This window comes from Myxocyprinus asiaticus, chromosome 5, assembly GCF_019703515.2.
Source record: "Myxocyprinus asiaticus isolate MX2 ecotype Aquarium Trade chromosome 5, UBuf_Myxa_2, whole genome shotgun sequence".
In the NCBI taxonomy this organism is placed as follows: domain Eukaryota; kingdom Metazoa; phylum Chordata; class Actinopteri; order Cypriniformes; family Catostomidae; genus Myxocyprinus; species Myxocyprinus asiaticus.
This window is the reverse complement of record NC_059348.1, coordinates 45,861,583-45,878,466: the sequence shown is the minus strand read 5'-3', so window position 1 is coordinate 45,878,466 and position 16,884 is coordinate 45,861,583. Positions and strand designations below refer to the sequence as shown.

At 38.4% G+C, this 16,884-nt stretch overlaps 1 protein-coding gene across 6 annotated transcripts in view; it reads right to left on the bottom strand.

The window, feature by feature from the left end:
• Positions 1-3,230: 3,230 nt before the first annotated feature.
• The window catches only part of LOC127441049 (enhancer of polycomb homolog 1-like), a 39,329-nt gene continuing 25,675 nt past the window's right edge, over positions 3,231-16,884 (bottom strand). For all 6 annotated transcript variants that reach the window (XM_051698201.1, XM_051698200.1, XM_051698203.1 and 3 more), the window contains 9 exons: positions 14,319-14,463; positions 14,055-14,210; positions 13,680-13,769; positions 12,558-12,706; positions 10,036-10,394; positions 7,929-8,050; positions 7,596-7,728; positions 7,171-7,504; positions 3,231-4,546 (listed from right to left, as the gene is read on the bottom strand). In XM_051698201.1, the coding sequence (XP_051554161.1) occupies positions 4,474-4,546; positions 7,171-7,504; positions 7,596-7,728; positions 7,929-8,050; positions 10,036-10,394; positions 12,558-12,706; positions 13,680-13,769; positions 14,055-14,210; positions 14,319-14,463 (1,561 nt within the window). In that variant the 3' untranslated portion in view covers positions 3,231-4,473. The remainder of the gene's footprint in view (positions 4,547-7,170; positions 7,505-7,595; positions 7,729-7,928; positions 8,051-10,035; positions 10,395-12,557; positions 12,707-13,679; positions 13,770-14,054; positions 14,211-14,318; positions 14,464-16,884) is intronic.

The following is a 16,884-nucleotide window of genomic DNA, read 5'->3' as shown; positions in this document are numbered from 1 at the left end:
ATGCATTTTGTGTTGCGAGCTGACAGTGAGTTGATGCTTTACAGGTGCTCATAAGACACCATGGACCACGACACAGAGCGTAAGTACTGTTGGTGAAAGAAAAGGTCTTATGCAAAATAGGTTACTTTGATTACAAATGAATTGCAGAACAGTTGTCCTGTCTAAGCAAATCAAAATAGTAATCACAAAAGTGAAAAATTTTGTCATTATTTACTCCCCTCCAAACCAGTAGGCCTATGCTGTTAATTTGTCATGGAACACAAAAGGAAAATTTTTGAAGAATCTATACACATCTCTTTTCCATACAATGACAACCCATAATGACCACCTCTGTAAACATCATGAAAGTAGTACAAATAACTTGTGCGCTATATCCCAAGTCTTCTTAAGCCATATAATAGACCTTTTCAACAGGTATGTTCAGCGAAATTTGTCATCTTAAAACCAAAATTGGTCACTTTTGTGATTCGTGCAGATCCAAGTTTTTGTTTGTTCGTGTGATTGATTACAGCAGCGGCCAATCGCATGCTTTGAATCCGCAGTCCTACAGAGGCAGATTGCTTGATTGATTACAGCTACGGCCAATCGCGTGCTTGGCTACAGCAGCGCATGTACAATGATTCTGCTTCTGGGGCTCTGAAGAAGCACCACTCCTGAAACTTCTTATTTGTAAACAAATTGAATGACCTGGGACATGTACTAACCAACTGAATAAGAAGGCATGTTGTTCTTTCACTTCGGCATCTGCATGTAAGTCTATATTGTTCATCAAGGAGTGAAAGGGATGAAAGAGCTATTAATGTGTAAAGCGACTGATGTTTATACACATTAAGGGGCTTTCACGTGACTTGCGTCAGCGCCTCCAACGAACAACATGGTCCAAATTTTAATGTTGACATTTTTAAGACAATCATGTTAATGTTACCGCTACTGCTCAAATCTCTTGTTGTGATCAGTAAATTGACACATCAGAACCAATGCCGTTTGCCGTCACTGGCACCTATGAGATTCAAGAGCTTCTAATTTTCAGTACATAATTACTATTTTAAGTCCATTCCTTACAGAAAGCTTTTGCACGGCTTCAGAAGACTCGAAATATAGCACAAAAGTCATATGGACCGCTTCTACTGTTTTTTGTTCTATTGGGGCTTACACATGGTCACTATGAGCTGTTAAGTACAAAACGTGTGTGAAGATTCTTCAAACATTCTCATTTTGTGTTCCACTGGGAATATACACATGGTTTGGAACAACATGAGGGTAAAAAAATAATGACAGAATTTTGGTGAACTTTTTCTTGTAATGTGATATGTTGGGTACCAGACTAACTAAACAAATCATTTAAAAGTAAGCTGGGAAAACGTTTGAGACAGTATAAGCTAAATATCTAAAATGTGTTCATTTTCTATGTAGTTTAAGAGAATGTTGTCCCTTCTTTGACCAAGTTGATATAGGTATCATTCAGTGAAGAGCACTGCAGTCTGGCTGGAAGCTTGTGGCAAGTAATTTTGGTGAACTCCATCCTGAGCCCATGCTTCAGACAGAGGCTCATGAAGAATCCCCATGTCTTTGAGTTTGCATCAATTCATCCTCTGTGAAGTCCGAGTGTATTTGGGAAAATACACAGTCGGCTGCGGGTATCACTCAGCCCGGATCATACCTGCCGATACGGAGTCTGCCGCAGGTGCGGATAGGCCGCAGAGCTCGGGCCGATTACTACATGCTGCCTGGGATTATCCTTCAATAACATATTAACAATAATTCAGTATCTGTGTTGTCATCTCAACATTTTTGATAACTCTGACACTGTGTGAAAGTAATTAATATGTTTGCTAAATAACCTTGTAAAAAAAACGTCATGTTGATATCTTACCATACCACAAATGGCCTTTAGTTTGAAATGTAGCCTACCTCAGGTGGGAATTGGAAAGGGAAATAGGTGTAATCGCTTCTGTTTTACACCTTATGAAAACACAAAGTTTTTACCAGTAAGAACACAATTGTAGAGCTCTCTAATTGGAATTCTTACTAGTAAAAAAAAAATAAAAATCAACTGTAGATCTCTTTAATTTACTAGTAAAAATGCAAATAGAGAGTTTAAATGAGCTAGTAAGCTACTTCCCTGACGAAAAATGCGTGTAGAATAAGAAATATAGGCTACAATACTAGCTAAACTGTCCTAATAAAACCACAAAGAATCACTAAACGAGTCGCCACACACTAAAGCCATCCCACCAGCACGGTTGAGTACGGTTAGCTAACCGTGCTGGGAATTCCGGGCGGAGAATGGTTTATAATCGTGCCATGCCCAACCGTGCTGAAGTGGAAATGCGACTGTAACCGTTCCGTACTGTGCTCTGAACCATTCGGCCCGTTGTTGGAAAAGCGGCTAAAGATATATTTGTTTTATCCCTCTAAAACTCTTGAATGCTAGTCGTTTTCTGAGGGAATCATTACTTAAAATCTGTAATGTTTTTGTTTTTTGATAAAATGTTGTGCCATTAACTAGTCCTGCTCAACCCGCTCAGAGCGGGATTCGAACCAGGGTCTCCGGCATGTGAGGTGGGCACACTAAGAGGAGGATAAAGGCTACTAGCATTTGTCAGCAGTGCGCCTCTTGAGGCCAGGGGAGTGAGGTTTACACACTGCACAGCTTCCTACCAGCTGGCTCCCATTACACCATACCCTATACATTTATAGGGTACTATAACTTTGCTCTGTAATTTTTCACTCCACCATGAGTTTCAGGGATTGGTTGAGGCTGTATGTTTGAAACCATGAGCAGTCTCCAGACACTGATTACACTTTTGAAATTAATCAACGGTTAAATGGACTATAAACTCAACCAATCCATATTTTCCTAATTCCCTGAGAGCAGAGGAACTTTATCTATGAAGGAAGAAAAGGGCTTTTTTTTTTTTTAAAGCAAGGCTCATTGGGCTAAATCGTGTCATTTCTGTGCCACTAAATGGAATTGCAAAAATAGCTTAAAAACAGCCCCAGAATACCCCATCTTACATTGGTCAAACATCAACCTACTTGGCTTTCTTGTGGTTATTTCTGCATATTAATCAGGAGAAAGTATTTAACCATTGAAAAAATTAATCTTTCAGGTTTTTCAATTAGCTTGCAAGCAAAGCAAGTGTTCTCTGAACAGAAAACTGGGTAATGGAGAGCTGTATTTTTTTTTAACTAGTAAATTGACAGTACACAGAGAAATCACTCAGAGATTTGTGCTGGTCAAACACTTAATGCCCTGGGTTTATTAAGAAAATTTTCATATGTTTTTTTTAATTAATTCTTCCAGGTGGGACTAAAAAAACAAAAAACACCTCAAGGATAGATGATGCCATTGGAACGGGCATTCAGACTGTGGTACATACAAACAACTACAAATAGCCTTGTGAGGTACTGTCCTCTTCACAGAAGAGAGCTCATGCTGGCCCCACAGGAAGGGCGCCACCACATCTTACAGCAAACAAAATGTTTCTTTTTTGTTCGTTTTCCTTATTTTCATAAAGTGGAATGATGATAATGAAAGAAACATACTGAGATGTCACTGTAGTCCTCTTCCTTACAAACTTCTGTTACACACAAACTCGCACCTTAGCACAGGGGATGTACAATCAGTCATCAAAAACGGGTAATGAAAATAAACTCATTTTCCAAGTTTAACAAACTCCAAAGGAATCCAAAAGGAAAACCCTCAAATCACAAACAGGCTTTCAGATTCTGATTTTTAAAAAAAGACTGAAATTATATAAAAGCAGCATTGATTAACAAAAAAAAAAAAAAAAAAAAAAAAATAGTGCTTGAGTGAAGTGGGAGCAGCCACATGAGAAAGACATTGAGAGAGAGAGAAACCCCTGCTGCTTTTTTCCAACAAGAGATTTTCACATAAAACGGTTTCAGCTACACACGCAGACATGCACATACACACTGCACAGAAACCCAGGAGGTTACAGTGTATAAAAATAAAAAAAATAAAATAAAAAATGTAAACACCTCACAATAAATAGATAAAACAGCAGGTTTCGCACCATGCATGTGACACATACACACATTCAGCTACACAGTCTGACAGTCACACAAACACCACCTAACATTCACAATCTCTGACACGCACGCACAAACTGCACATGAAAAATCACTTTTTTTTTTTTCAGATTTTTCCCCGCCCAAGTGCAAAACATCACAAATGAACAATTTCTGTATTCAAGTAATGTTATATACAAGGGGTGTATTACAAATATTTATGTACACTGAATAATTTCCATATTTCATAATTTACAGATGTTGATATCTTATTAACAGTAACAAATATTTTGGAAACAAATAAAAAACAAAAAAAAAAAATATGAGCATTGCAATTAAGTCCCAATGGCTGCCATGGAAACAGCGTCACTATGATGCATAGCACCTAAAGGAGACGCCTCGGTTGAGGGGTGGGATGAGAAAGGTCGAGCGGCGGGGCTACGTAACCTCCATGGCGACTGTTTTGTCTGTTAGACTGTTTAATGGAGGTTTCTCTTGATCATGATTTTCCCTGAAAGACAAACTGGATTAATGAACATTTCTAAAATCAGGTGACCTCAAATTCAATCTGTTACATTTAACTAGTAAATTACACAAATCATCTGCACAAAAACAGCTAATTAAACAATCCCACTACAACACTTATTTTGAGAGGTAAATCAACAACAGCATGCCACAGATGATGTCGAAAGAGGCTAAAAGTCAACATGAAACAACGTTTGCAACCATTTTATTCCTATAATGGAAAATCTTCTATTGAAACGGGATATTAAATGGGGGGAATAGGGCAGGACTTGGATTGTGAAAAGTAACCGGTGGTTGGAGGTTGTGCTGGGCAATATGGCTACAAAAATTATATATCAATATTTATCTGCCTTTTGATAACATTTTATATATTTCTTAAATTATGTAATTTCAACCAAACAGCCATTGTAGCCTAAATTGAACATTAACGCATTAAAAACCTAGTTAAAAATGAAGGCAAGTTTACAGTTTTCCATCTATATCAACACAAGGAAGAACGCTTTTTAATCATTTTCATATATATGCACCAATACAATAAAAATTTTTTTAAAAAAAACATTTACCTACATACATTTTAACTACATTTAATGAAAAGGGTGTGCAAAAACAACTTTTCTATGATCCAGCTGAATAATCCTGAATTATTATGGGATCCAGTAAAGTTTATTATACAATACTGAATTAAATGTATTACTACTTCTACTACTACTACTATTTTTATGAGGATTACATTTGTTCTACAACAGTAATATACTGCATCGTATATCGTTGTATTTACTTTACCTGTAGCTTTTCTTTTAGCCAAACACTGAAGGTGAAATTTGCATTTGACAGTTTACAATGTTCCTCATTACAAATCTGGTGATCCATCTTTTCTGTGATACTGGTGTCTCGTTTTTATATTTGCATCAAACTTGTAGCAGTTACAAATGTTTGGAATTGCACAAATGTGTGAACCTGCAGCACTTCGCTTTAACGATGCATGCAAACTGCTCTGAGACCTGAAAACAGAGTATGAGCCCAGTGCGAGCACAGTACAGCATGCCACCCATTAGGCACTTTCCCACTGGCGGTCCTAAAGCAGTTTTAGGTACTTTTCCCCAGGACTAGTATTTTTCATTGCTTTCACACCTGAAGAACTATAGTTCCTCAAAGCCATTTTAGAGGACATCTTTAGCTCCTACTTTTGGGGTGTATAGAAACTGTGGCAGACTATGTGGTGCTGCAGCCTGTGATCGGTCAAAAACCTATGATGCACAAAGCATTGAGAAAAGAGGAGAGTCCGTGGCCGCCTTTAGTAATCAAACTAACTGCAAGTCTGCTACTCAGAGGATTGCGCTAATTTTACAACTGCCTTAAAAATAAAAGTATCTAAAGAGAATCACACGTTTCGTGTGTGTGACTTTATCAGGAGACATGCTTCAAGTTTACATCGCATCTGTACAGTTTGACTATAGAGAAAAAGTGAATTCTGGATTACAACATGGAATTTTTCCAGGAATGATGGACATAAATAATCAAGATGTTTTTCGAGAGTAGGTAATTGAACTCTATTATACACTAAACCGTTATTAAATCTAGTTTACATGAGGGAAGTATTGTGTGCCTGTTACTGAGTGGTTAACTTACATCAAGATGTCTTTAAGTCAATGAGTGACTATTTCAGTACAGTAATTTATGCAGAGTCATAAAAGCCTCTATTGTAAAAGATTGTGTTGATAAATAGGTTTATAGTGCATTTTCAACATGTTGTCCTCGGAGTTCAGCATGTGCTGTGTGGCTAAAGAGTGCTTTCGCTGCCTCATCTCTCCTCACCACACACACGCCTCACGCGTCCAGTTTACACTGTAATCTGAAGACACAGGCTGCGTCCGAAAACAGGAAAATACTGCCTTTGCAGGCTATATGAGGATGGATGAAGGTAGGATGAAATAAGATGCTGTTTAAACTGTTCAGAGAGTTCCATTCATCCAAAAACTGTTGTTTAAACCATTAACTCATTATGAAGCTGCACACGTTTTCCGATGCAGCCAACGTTCAGATAAAACAGCCCTAACAAAAGTGTAGCTCCAATCCTGGCATCCTCCGTTGGTGTCGTTCATTTTGTTATTTTTACTGCTACTGAATCACGCATGCAAATAACGTCACAAGAAAAATGGTCGATACTACATGAAATCACTACGGGGGTTACTTTGGCGAGTACGAATGCAAGAGGTGTAAGGTCTCCTCGGGTGTGCCGTTCCTCGCAAGAGTTCTCATCTAGAAAGTTACTCAAGGCAAAAGTACCAGGACTGTAGGTGGGAAAAGGTCTATTCATTCTGAAGCGCACACAGACTATGTATTAAATGAAAATCACAGCGGGACAGTATTGCTATTTTGCTTATTTGTGCAGCTTGACAGGATCGTGAAATAAATAAATGATGCGCTGTTTAGGCGACGCAAGTGGGAAAATAAAAAGGCAATTAAAATCATTGCAATGTTCATGATATTGCATAATTTCATATCACTAGCGAAATTGCGATAATATTATGAATATTCAAACATGATTTCATGTTGACTACTATTTAACCTGGAATATTCTTTTAACACCACACAAATATTCCATCTGACCTGGGCCCCATGTCGAGGGTAGTTGACCCTGTGGTGACCTTCTGGATGGGTCTGTTGGCATTGGCAGCAAGTTTTAGGGCAGAGGCGGGAACAGTGAGCTGACGCTGCAGCTGTCGTACACTCAAGGTGCCTGCTGGTGAAGGCACGCTCACTCTCACAGCCCCGCCCATCAGCGCTTGAGCAGGGGCGGGGCTGGCCATGCCGACGTGATGATTGGCCGAGGAGGTTCCGTTGTTAGTGGTGGCAGTAGGGGAGGGAGATGAGGTGGAGGTAGGGGTGGCAGACGAATGGATGGACACTGTAGAGCTTGTGTGATGTAAGCCCTTATAGACACCTGCAGAGACAAACAGCATGGATGTTCATGAGAACAATAGGAAATAATATGCATGATCACTTGTGTGCCGACTATTGATTGCAGGACCAACCTGAAGCCGAGACAACTCCGTTGACACCAACTCCCTCCTCTTTACTCTTGAGTGCAATCAGTTGGTCAGGGGTCACTAGTGCAGAGGCAGCAAACTGTGCACTAACAGCATCTATCGTCTTCGACACCAAACTCTGAAGAAAAAAAAAACCTTAAGTAAATCGTTACAATCCGACTACACATTCGAGAACTGTTGACAGAACTGGAAGTTATGAAAATCATTGTTCTAGTATTTTCAAAACTGTAACATGATCTGTTACTTTATAGCTTGATGCTGCTGAGCAGAGTATCCCATTGAAAGGACACAGGTTATATTTCTACATAGAAAACTCACCTGTGGGTTGTTTGTGAGTGCTGTGCTGCCAGTCTGCTGCTGTAGTTGGACCTGTTCAAACTGTTGTTTTTGCATCAGTGCGAGCTGCTCCTGGTGTTGCTGGTACTGTTCAGCGTTGAAAGCTGCAGGAGCAAATAGGGAAAAGGTCAGCATCAACAATAATAGCTCTGTACTAAACACTTATTTTTAGACCCCTTTCTTTCTAATCGATCTTTAGTGTCAGAAGTATTCATTAATTGATTTTTGACTTGAATACATGACATGAATGGTGCTTGCCAGCGCAAAACTCACAGTGGAGGGAGGTTGCTAAGGCACTGCCATGCAGTTGCTAAGCTGTTAGTGGTTTTTAGCACATTGCTATGCAGTTGCTTCCTGGTCCAAAAAAAAAAAGGCCCACCCCCAAAGTCTCAAATGATGTTCTGGTTCCTAGATGGCTTGGGTCCTCCAATGCAAATTTATTTTATTTTTTTAGCCCGTTTTATCTTCCGCAAGCACAAAATCCAATGACTCAGTAAAGTAATGGCAAATCTCGCCTTAGGCCATATGATTTGATGTATCATTAGCTATGTTTACATGTACTAATTTTCGTCAATCTGAATCCGATTGCAGATTCCAAATGTACTGTTTATATGTCCCCCTAAATTTTGCAATCCGATACAAATATTCATTTACATGTGCATTACATGTATTCTGAACAAAATTTATGCATGCGAAGAGCGTCAGTCATTGCGTTCTGAAGAAACAGAGAAAGGCTGAGACAGTGAGAATGGCACCAAAGTCCGTAATTGGGTTTTTTGCTTTAAGATATCTAAAAACTATGCCAGAAAAACCTCTTATATAACTCATTCTACTTGGCAAACGAAGAATTAGAATCAGCGTCTAATACCCTGTCTGACTTTACCATGTATTTGCCTCTTGCCCATTCCTCCAATCTAACTACAGGCATCTCTGGATGAGAGTACAAAGTCACGTGTGTGAGAGTTGTCCTTAAGAAGAGTTTACAGATGTGGAATGGAAGCAAAATAATAGGGACTTTAAGCAACATCTGTGGACGAGATGCAACACAAAAATCACTAAGCAATATGGCAGAATGGAGCATTTAATCATTCAAGGAAAAAAAGGTAGGCTATTTAAAATGGCAAGAGAAGGGATGCTTGCAGTGTTAAATAACTGTCAGAAGAAGAGTTTACTCTTGTACCATATAGAAAGCCTACGTCTAAATACTAGATATTATTATTAATAGTCAACTGATATGAGGTTTTTTTTTATTCAAAGCCTATAACCGTGTGTAATTTAACAAGTTTTGAGGAGGATGTTTAGGCTACTTACTGTGTTTCACATCGTATACTGCGTTCACATTCATTTGCATCATATCATGTAAAACAATCTAACATTTACTTTCCTAATCTGTCACATACAAATCAACTGTCACTATGGCAAAGAAATGCTTTAGAAATTATGGTTTCGGCGTCAAGAATTGAGTGAAGTCACGTACACGCAATGGAACACAGAACGCCGTAACCGCACCTGCTGCTTAAAGTCCCTATCAAGAATGACACAACATTCTTTTTTGCTTTGTGATGTCATGAAAGAAAATGTGTGCCCTGCAGAATATTCAGAGTGAGCCCGCATACCCTTAATAATGCGTTGTCATTGCTTTGTAGGTTCATGCGAAGAGTATCATGTATAAACATACATACGCACCACATCTCTGCGCATGAGCGCAAGGTATTTTACTTTACGATTGAGAAAGTAGTCCGATTCAAACGTTTACATGGCTAATATTTTTATTTTAATCTGATTATTTCAGGTCTACACCACCCCCTTCGATCAGATGGAAATTTTATTCAGATCCAGCTCAATCAGATCATTGTGTTTACATGAAAGCTTTTCAATCTGACTGAGCTATCACTCGGATTCTAAACAGATTATTTGGTTGCATGTAAATGTGGTCAGTGATGTCCATGGAATAAACATGCAAGGTGAGCTACATACTTAAAACTTCAAATAGTTAAAACGGTAAAAGTAAAATACTTTAAGCTGTCTGAATGAAACAGATGGAAATGAGCAGCTATTCACAGTAGCAATATGGCATGAGCGGACTCACCTGGTGCAGGTGGAGGTGCAGGTGGTCGGTTAGAGGCAGAGCCTCCACGCGTTCGAAGCGTGCTGATTGGGCGGATGAGGAAGCCACGGCGTGGTCTCCGTGTAGACCAGTGCTCGGGATTGTCGGGGTCGTCTGGTGGTGCCGTCCGAGGCTTGAAATGCCTCCAGCGACAGGCTTTGATGTTGAGCAAGAGTTGTGTGAGGTCAAGTGGAGATGAGGGAGCAGAGGTATCTGTGCTGGTGTGTGAGGTATCTGTGCTGGGCTGCTGGCTGTAAGATAGTGAAGGGAACTCGGTAGAATCCGGGTCCAGCCCGTGATACACAGAATCCCAATCAGAGTGGGCTCGGTCCAATAAAACCCTATTCACAGACATGAGAAGGGGAAATATAATCAATGCAGCTGAGAACGTGCGAGTTAGCTTTTAACACTTATTAAATAGTGTTAATATACTCTATATCAGTGGTTCTTAACCTTTTTTTGGATGAATTCCACCCCCCACCCCCCCCCACCCCCAATTCATTCCCTGACCCATGACTAACACACAGAAAACATCTCAAACCAGTTCTTTAAGTTTCATTTTATTTTTTCGTTCAAGTAAACTCAACCTGTTGTGTTTGTGACCAAATAAAGAGTATTCTTATTATGGGAATTGACAACTGTATTTTTCTAGGGCTGGGAAATTTAACGTGTTAATTTCCACAATAATATTTTTTTTTTAACACGTAAATTTTTTTAAAAACGCAATTAATGCAATATTCATTTTTTTTTACTTCCTGAAACGTCACACGATAGGAGTTGTTCCTGGCAGGCTACTCAGCTTTACAGGCTCCAATAAGGGTGGGTTAGGGCATCTGCTGCCTGCCATGAAAAATTTTTTTTATATCAGAATGTATAAATGTCTAATAATGCAATGGCAATGTACACTTAAGTTTCTCTTGCCAATAAAGTTTGATATGAATTTAATCTGCTCCTTTGATCCTATTATTAAGAAAAATTCCACTGGAAAACACAAGATTGCTTAAATTTTAATTACAACATTTCCACTGAATTTATGGCACATATATATATATATATACATACACACACACATACACACACATACATACATACACACACGTATCAGAGATTAATACCTGTAAAAATGTGTCTATCCGCAAAAAGAAAAGTACATATTAAACATACATAATTTATAATTAAATGACTAACCAATTTCTTGCAAGTTCTCTGAGACAAAGAATAAAGTAAATATACTTGATTTTTTTAATGTTGTAATGTATCATGTACCACAATTTAAATCACGATTAATCAGAAAATGGTGCGATTAATTAGTTTTTAATTGACTCACAGCACTAATTTTTTCCTAAACTGTATTAGGCTCAAGGTCATATGCTTTTAAATAAAGAGCTCGGAGCAACAGTATAAAGTGCTCGAAAACATGCTTCACCACTATACACAACAGTCAGCGTTAACGACCTCAATAAGTTGCATGCCTCAATTTTCTGGAGCCTTGACCATCATCCACTTGACAGTTTAAGAACAGTGATATTTAAAGGTCCGACAAACTGAACATCAGCCACTCAGGGCAGATTCACTGGCTTTTAACATCATGGCAATTCACACGGTTCTATTACCTGAGGATATTTTTCCTGGGCATCACAGTCTGGAAAAAAGACGGACATGCGGGAATAAAATCATGGAGAAGCTTTGATACTTATATTATCCCACATCCCTATATGAAATGTTTGTTTCAAGGTTTTAGGGTCACAGATTCACTACAGTTCTGTATTTGCCGTTTAGGAAAAAATACAACTGCCAATTCCAATAATAAGAATCCTCTTTATTTGGTCACAAATAAGTAACAGGCTGCATTTACTTGAACCAACAACAACAACAACAAAAAAAACTATTCTTCCAATTACCAGGGGTCATTGCCGTATCAGCGTGTGACAGACATTTTGGTTAAAATCAAGGTTTTGTCATAAAAATAAATGGACATTTACAACAATAGTACCAGAACGTACGTGACACACGATGACAACCTCCGCCAATTACTAATTCAACATTTTAACTGGAAAAATACCATATTATTACGCTACAGCTACACGCATCAGTGTTTACTTAAAAACGGAAGAGAGATGCATGTTATTTCGGCCCCATATGCGCTTTTATGTTAGGGCTTTTCCACCGAAATGGCAATGGTTCTTGTGCCGAGTCTGTACTCTGCTGGTTCACAGCCAGGGCAACCTGGAGCCTATTGTAATCCGGCCGCACTTTTTCATTGACTTTGGAACCGAACGGTCCGCCCCCGTTGAGAACCCCTAATCTAAATGAACTGAATTTATAATAAACCTTATGAAACAGCTTTGGTAATTATTTATGAGAACACACAAAACAATATAATACTTACCTACTTAATACGTACAAGTTACCAATACCAAACTTTAAGTGTGGTGTTGTAATGAAATAAAACCATGAATGGGCAATTAAGTACTGGTTCTAAAAGGGTGAGGGTCTTAACTCACCTGCCCCCTCTGCCTAATCGCCGCCGTGCCAACCCCAGGCATCGCCGTGGCACAGTGAGCGTGGTGAGAGAATAGCGATACCTCACATCTCCTATCCCGCCCTCAGCTGGGTCTGACCAGGGCCAATTCCCTGCGGGTCCTGAACGCACCTGTGAAGGAAAGAGACAGTGATTTTCTACTCGCATACTAGATTCAGAAATACATTGGATGAGACAGCATCATCTCTGCTCTATTTAAAGGGATAGTTCACCCAAAAATGAAAATTCTCTCATCATTTACTCACCCTCATGATAGCCCAGGTGTGTAAGATATTCTTCATCAGACATTTGAAGAAAAGCAGAAAAATATCTTAACTCAGTAGGTCTTTAAAATGCAATTAGATGATGATCAGACTTTTAAAGCTCCAAAAATCACAGATTGTCAGCATAAACATCATCCATATGACATCAACGTTTAAAGTAATGTCTTCTATGATCGCTTTTGTTGTGAAAAAGATCAATATTTAAGTATGTTTTAACTACATCACTTCCGGTAAGCTTCATGAGAGGGTGGAGATCACACGGTTTCTGGTGTGACGTATTCACGTTGGCATGTTTCAGTCTCACGTTCATCTCTCGGTTGAGACATCCAGGATAAGCACACAAACGCGCCATTGTGAGTAAATAAACTGAAAAATACAGATCTAAACCAAAACCAATGAAGCTTCTGTATAGCGTTCCTCTTACTCCGTTGTAAACAGCACTGCTCTTCCGGCTGTGACCATGTGGGTCAGTTATACCATGCCAATGCGATTATGTCACACGTGCATACTGTTACTGACCGGAAGAGAGTTAAAGTACTTAAATATTGATCTTGTTCGCACCAAAAGTGATTGTATCGCTTAAGACATTAATTTAACCGCTGGAGTCATATGGATGACGTTTATGCTGACTGTCTGTGATTGCATTTTAAGGACCTACTGAGTAAAGATATTTTTCTTCAAATGTGTTCAGCAGAAAAAAAAAAAAAAAAAAAAAAGGGTGATAACACACCTGGGATATCGTGAGGGTGAGTAAATCGAGAGAATTTTCATTTTTGGGTGAACTAACCCTTTAATATGAATGAGGATGGTGCAGAACTTACAGCATGATACTGACAGCCTGTTCTCCTCCGGAAACCAAACACACCGTCTGGATCGTTCTCCTCCTCAACCTCTGAAGAACCCGAGAACATCTGTGTGTGAGAGAAAGAAAGACGTACAACATTAAGCAATCCATGTGAATCCTTATTTTCTGCTTGGTGATTAAGTAGAAAATAAACTGCATTCAAAACCCATTTTTCTTCCATGATGTGATGCATTTCGAAGTGGAACAAGAAAGACAGGATTTATTGTACACAGAAGTGATTGGATCATGAAAAGCTAATTTTAACATACATTTTAATAAAAGATTACAAAAAGATTTTTCTTTGGAATAACTGGGTCAATTGAAATTTCATGTTGACATACTGTGTGTGTACCTGAGAGGGTTCGTCATCTGAGCTAGGAAAGTCATACTGATTGAGGTCTTTAGTGTTAAAGACTGTTAGGCCTGAGTGGGTGGAGCCTGCCAAAGGCAACGGCTTTGCCTTCTTCTCATACTTCCTCTTCTGCCGCATGACCTCTGGTTTATCCACCTCCAAACAGACAAATTGAAAACGCATGAAAAAATTAAAAATGCAGAGAAATATTAGGACAGCTAAGACGGGAGCGGCTGGTGCCAAACATACAGAGCGTGCGAGTACCTTGCTCTTGTAGTCCCGGTCGTGCTCTGCGTGTCTGTACTGGGTGCTGTTGGTGATTGGGATCAGGGGAATAACGGGTTTCTCCAAAGCTCTCTGAGCCAGAACCTCTGCCATCACCTCCCCACCAAAATCAGCCATGCTGTTCCTAAAACACACAAAACATGATCTCAGACTCCTGTGTGAACCAACCTAATACAGAATAAATCAGGTTACCACACCTTATGACCAATACACTTCCAAGAGTTCGTGATTAGTTAATAATGATTTTTAAAAACTCATTTTATAGATTGTACAGCAATTTATACTGTAACAGAAACTGATGCAATGCCTTTAAGATGAACATAACATGAAAGATTGCAATAATATTTTCTTTAAAAGATACACGCAGTAACTTTTTGTTCGTGTCATCTTGGACTTACAGTGACACCTATTGCCGTGGTTGTAGCATCATTCAAAATCAATAGTTTCAGTTACTGATGCCATTGTAGAAATTCACTATTCACAATCAGCCATGATTAATCCAAGAATGAAAGTATCCAATAACAAGACTTGAGATTAAGCTAGTAGTAGTGTTGTCAAAAGTACCGGTACTTCGGTACCAAGTCGATACTAAAAAAAAAATAAAAAGATGTTTCTGCAGTACCGACTCAATCCGGTACCAGCGCGCAGCATTACTGACACACGACAGCTGTAAACTGCTCAAGGGCTTATTTTGAACGTGTGCTCTGTTACTCCTTGCACAATGAAATGGACAAATTAAAATTGTGACATGTCCTAGTGTGATTTATTAAACCACTAAATGCTGCAATCTTATTGTGGAAGAGTGGCGTACTTTAAATCCGACCGCTCATCGACTAGGAACTCAGACATTGAGAATGATTTGCATTGTATCAGATGACAGAAGAGCACATATCCACTGTGAACCACGCAGCACATGTAAAATATATATTAACAATTAAAATCACAGCTCGGCTTTATATTGCATAAATTAAAAAACAGTTTACCAAAGTGCTTCACAGTAATAAAATGTAAAACATAACATTTAGAAACTATACAAATTTTACAAAATAAACAAACACACAAAACACCAGTAGCCTAAAATACAAACACTCCAAAACTGTGTCCTACATTTTATTTGTCATATTCAAAGGCCAGTTTAAACAGATGAGATTTCAGACATGACTTAAGTCTTCAATGGTCACACTGCGCCATGACCCGTACCGTTCATCCGGAAAAGCAGCATCCGGCAAAAGACACACGTCATAAAAGTACGATTCAAAATAAAATCTAGATGCCTGAAATTGAACAAAAATATTACAATTGAAAAAAAGTTGCGTGTTGAAAAGTTCTATTTTCACTTGTTAAAAGTTAAGAATTTATTGATTAGACACCATTTTGAAGATGAAATTAAAGCTTTAAAAAAATGTTCTGAAAAGTTCTGGAAAATAATAATAAACTATCATTATTAAAATAATTAAAAATAACTAAATTGGTGTGTTCAATAGCACATTATAATATTAATATTTTTGCCGTGGTATCGAAATTGGTATTGAGAACCGTCAAATGTCACTGGTATCGGTACAGACTACTGAAATTAGGACACTAGCGAGTGGTATTCAGATTGTCATGTGATTCTAAAATGGCAGCACCCATCCCCAATGTAGAATAAAACAGCTTTTATAAGGTAACTGATATGACTAGATTTCTCATCTCATGTGAGTGTTCATGATTTTATCCATTTCAAAATTACAATTTCTTTGAGTAAAACTTTTTAAAAAAGGAGAAAAAAATTACAGAGTGCACCTTTACGTTTTTATTAGGGCTGTCAATTTAACGCATTAATTTAGTGCAATTAATTCCATAAAAAAATAACGTGTTAAAAACAAATTAGCGTAATTAATCATGTCCCTGGAAAATAAGGAACCTTCTACCATCAGAACAGCTCAAGCTTGAAGTACCACCTGTTTTCTCCAGGGGGCAGCAAGCAAAACTCCATCTGTATAGGCAACATGCATCTTTTACGGAGAACAACCACACTTACAGCAGACAGCACAAGATGAGTCTCGTTCTTGCATTCAAACACAGCTTGGAGCGCACATGCGAACGCAGGGATCTCAAGATCTGTTTTAAGTTTCAAACTACGTTAAAATTGACACAGCGACCTAAAACGGTACGTTTATGACACGACGCAACCAAAGTGAAACGCTCTAAAAGCGCCCATCTGACGCAGGTGTACATTGGCAAGCCCTTATAATAAATCTCAGACAGATTGACGAGTTCAATTGCAAAATGGATTGCTGCGAACTGTAGGCCAATGATTGGCCTGTTTAATATGGAAATAAACAATATATTGGATTCCAACGGCAATTTTTTTTAAATTGTATTATCAATGCTTTCCTTGTCTGCCACAATAAATGTAATGCATTTTAATTATCGGAATTATAATTTTTTATAAATATAAATTTTATTTAGAATTATTTAAAAACCATTTATAATTAATCATTGTAAATTGAATTATGGCTATTTGAGGGGATTTCTCAGCAAATATTTATGTTTGTTTAATTTC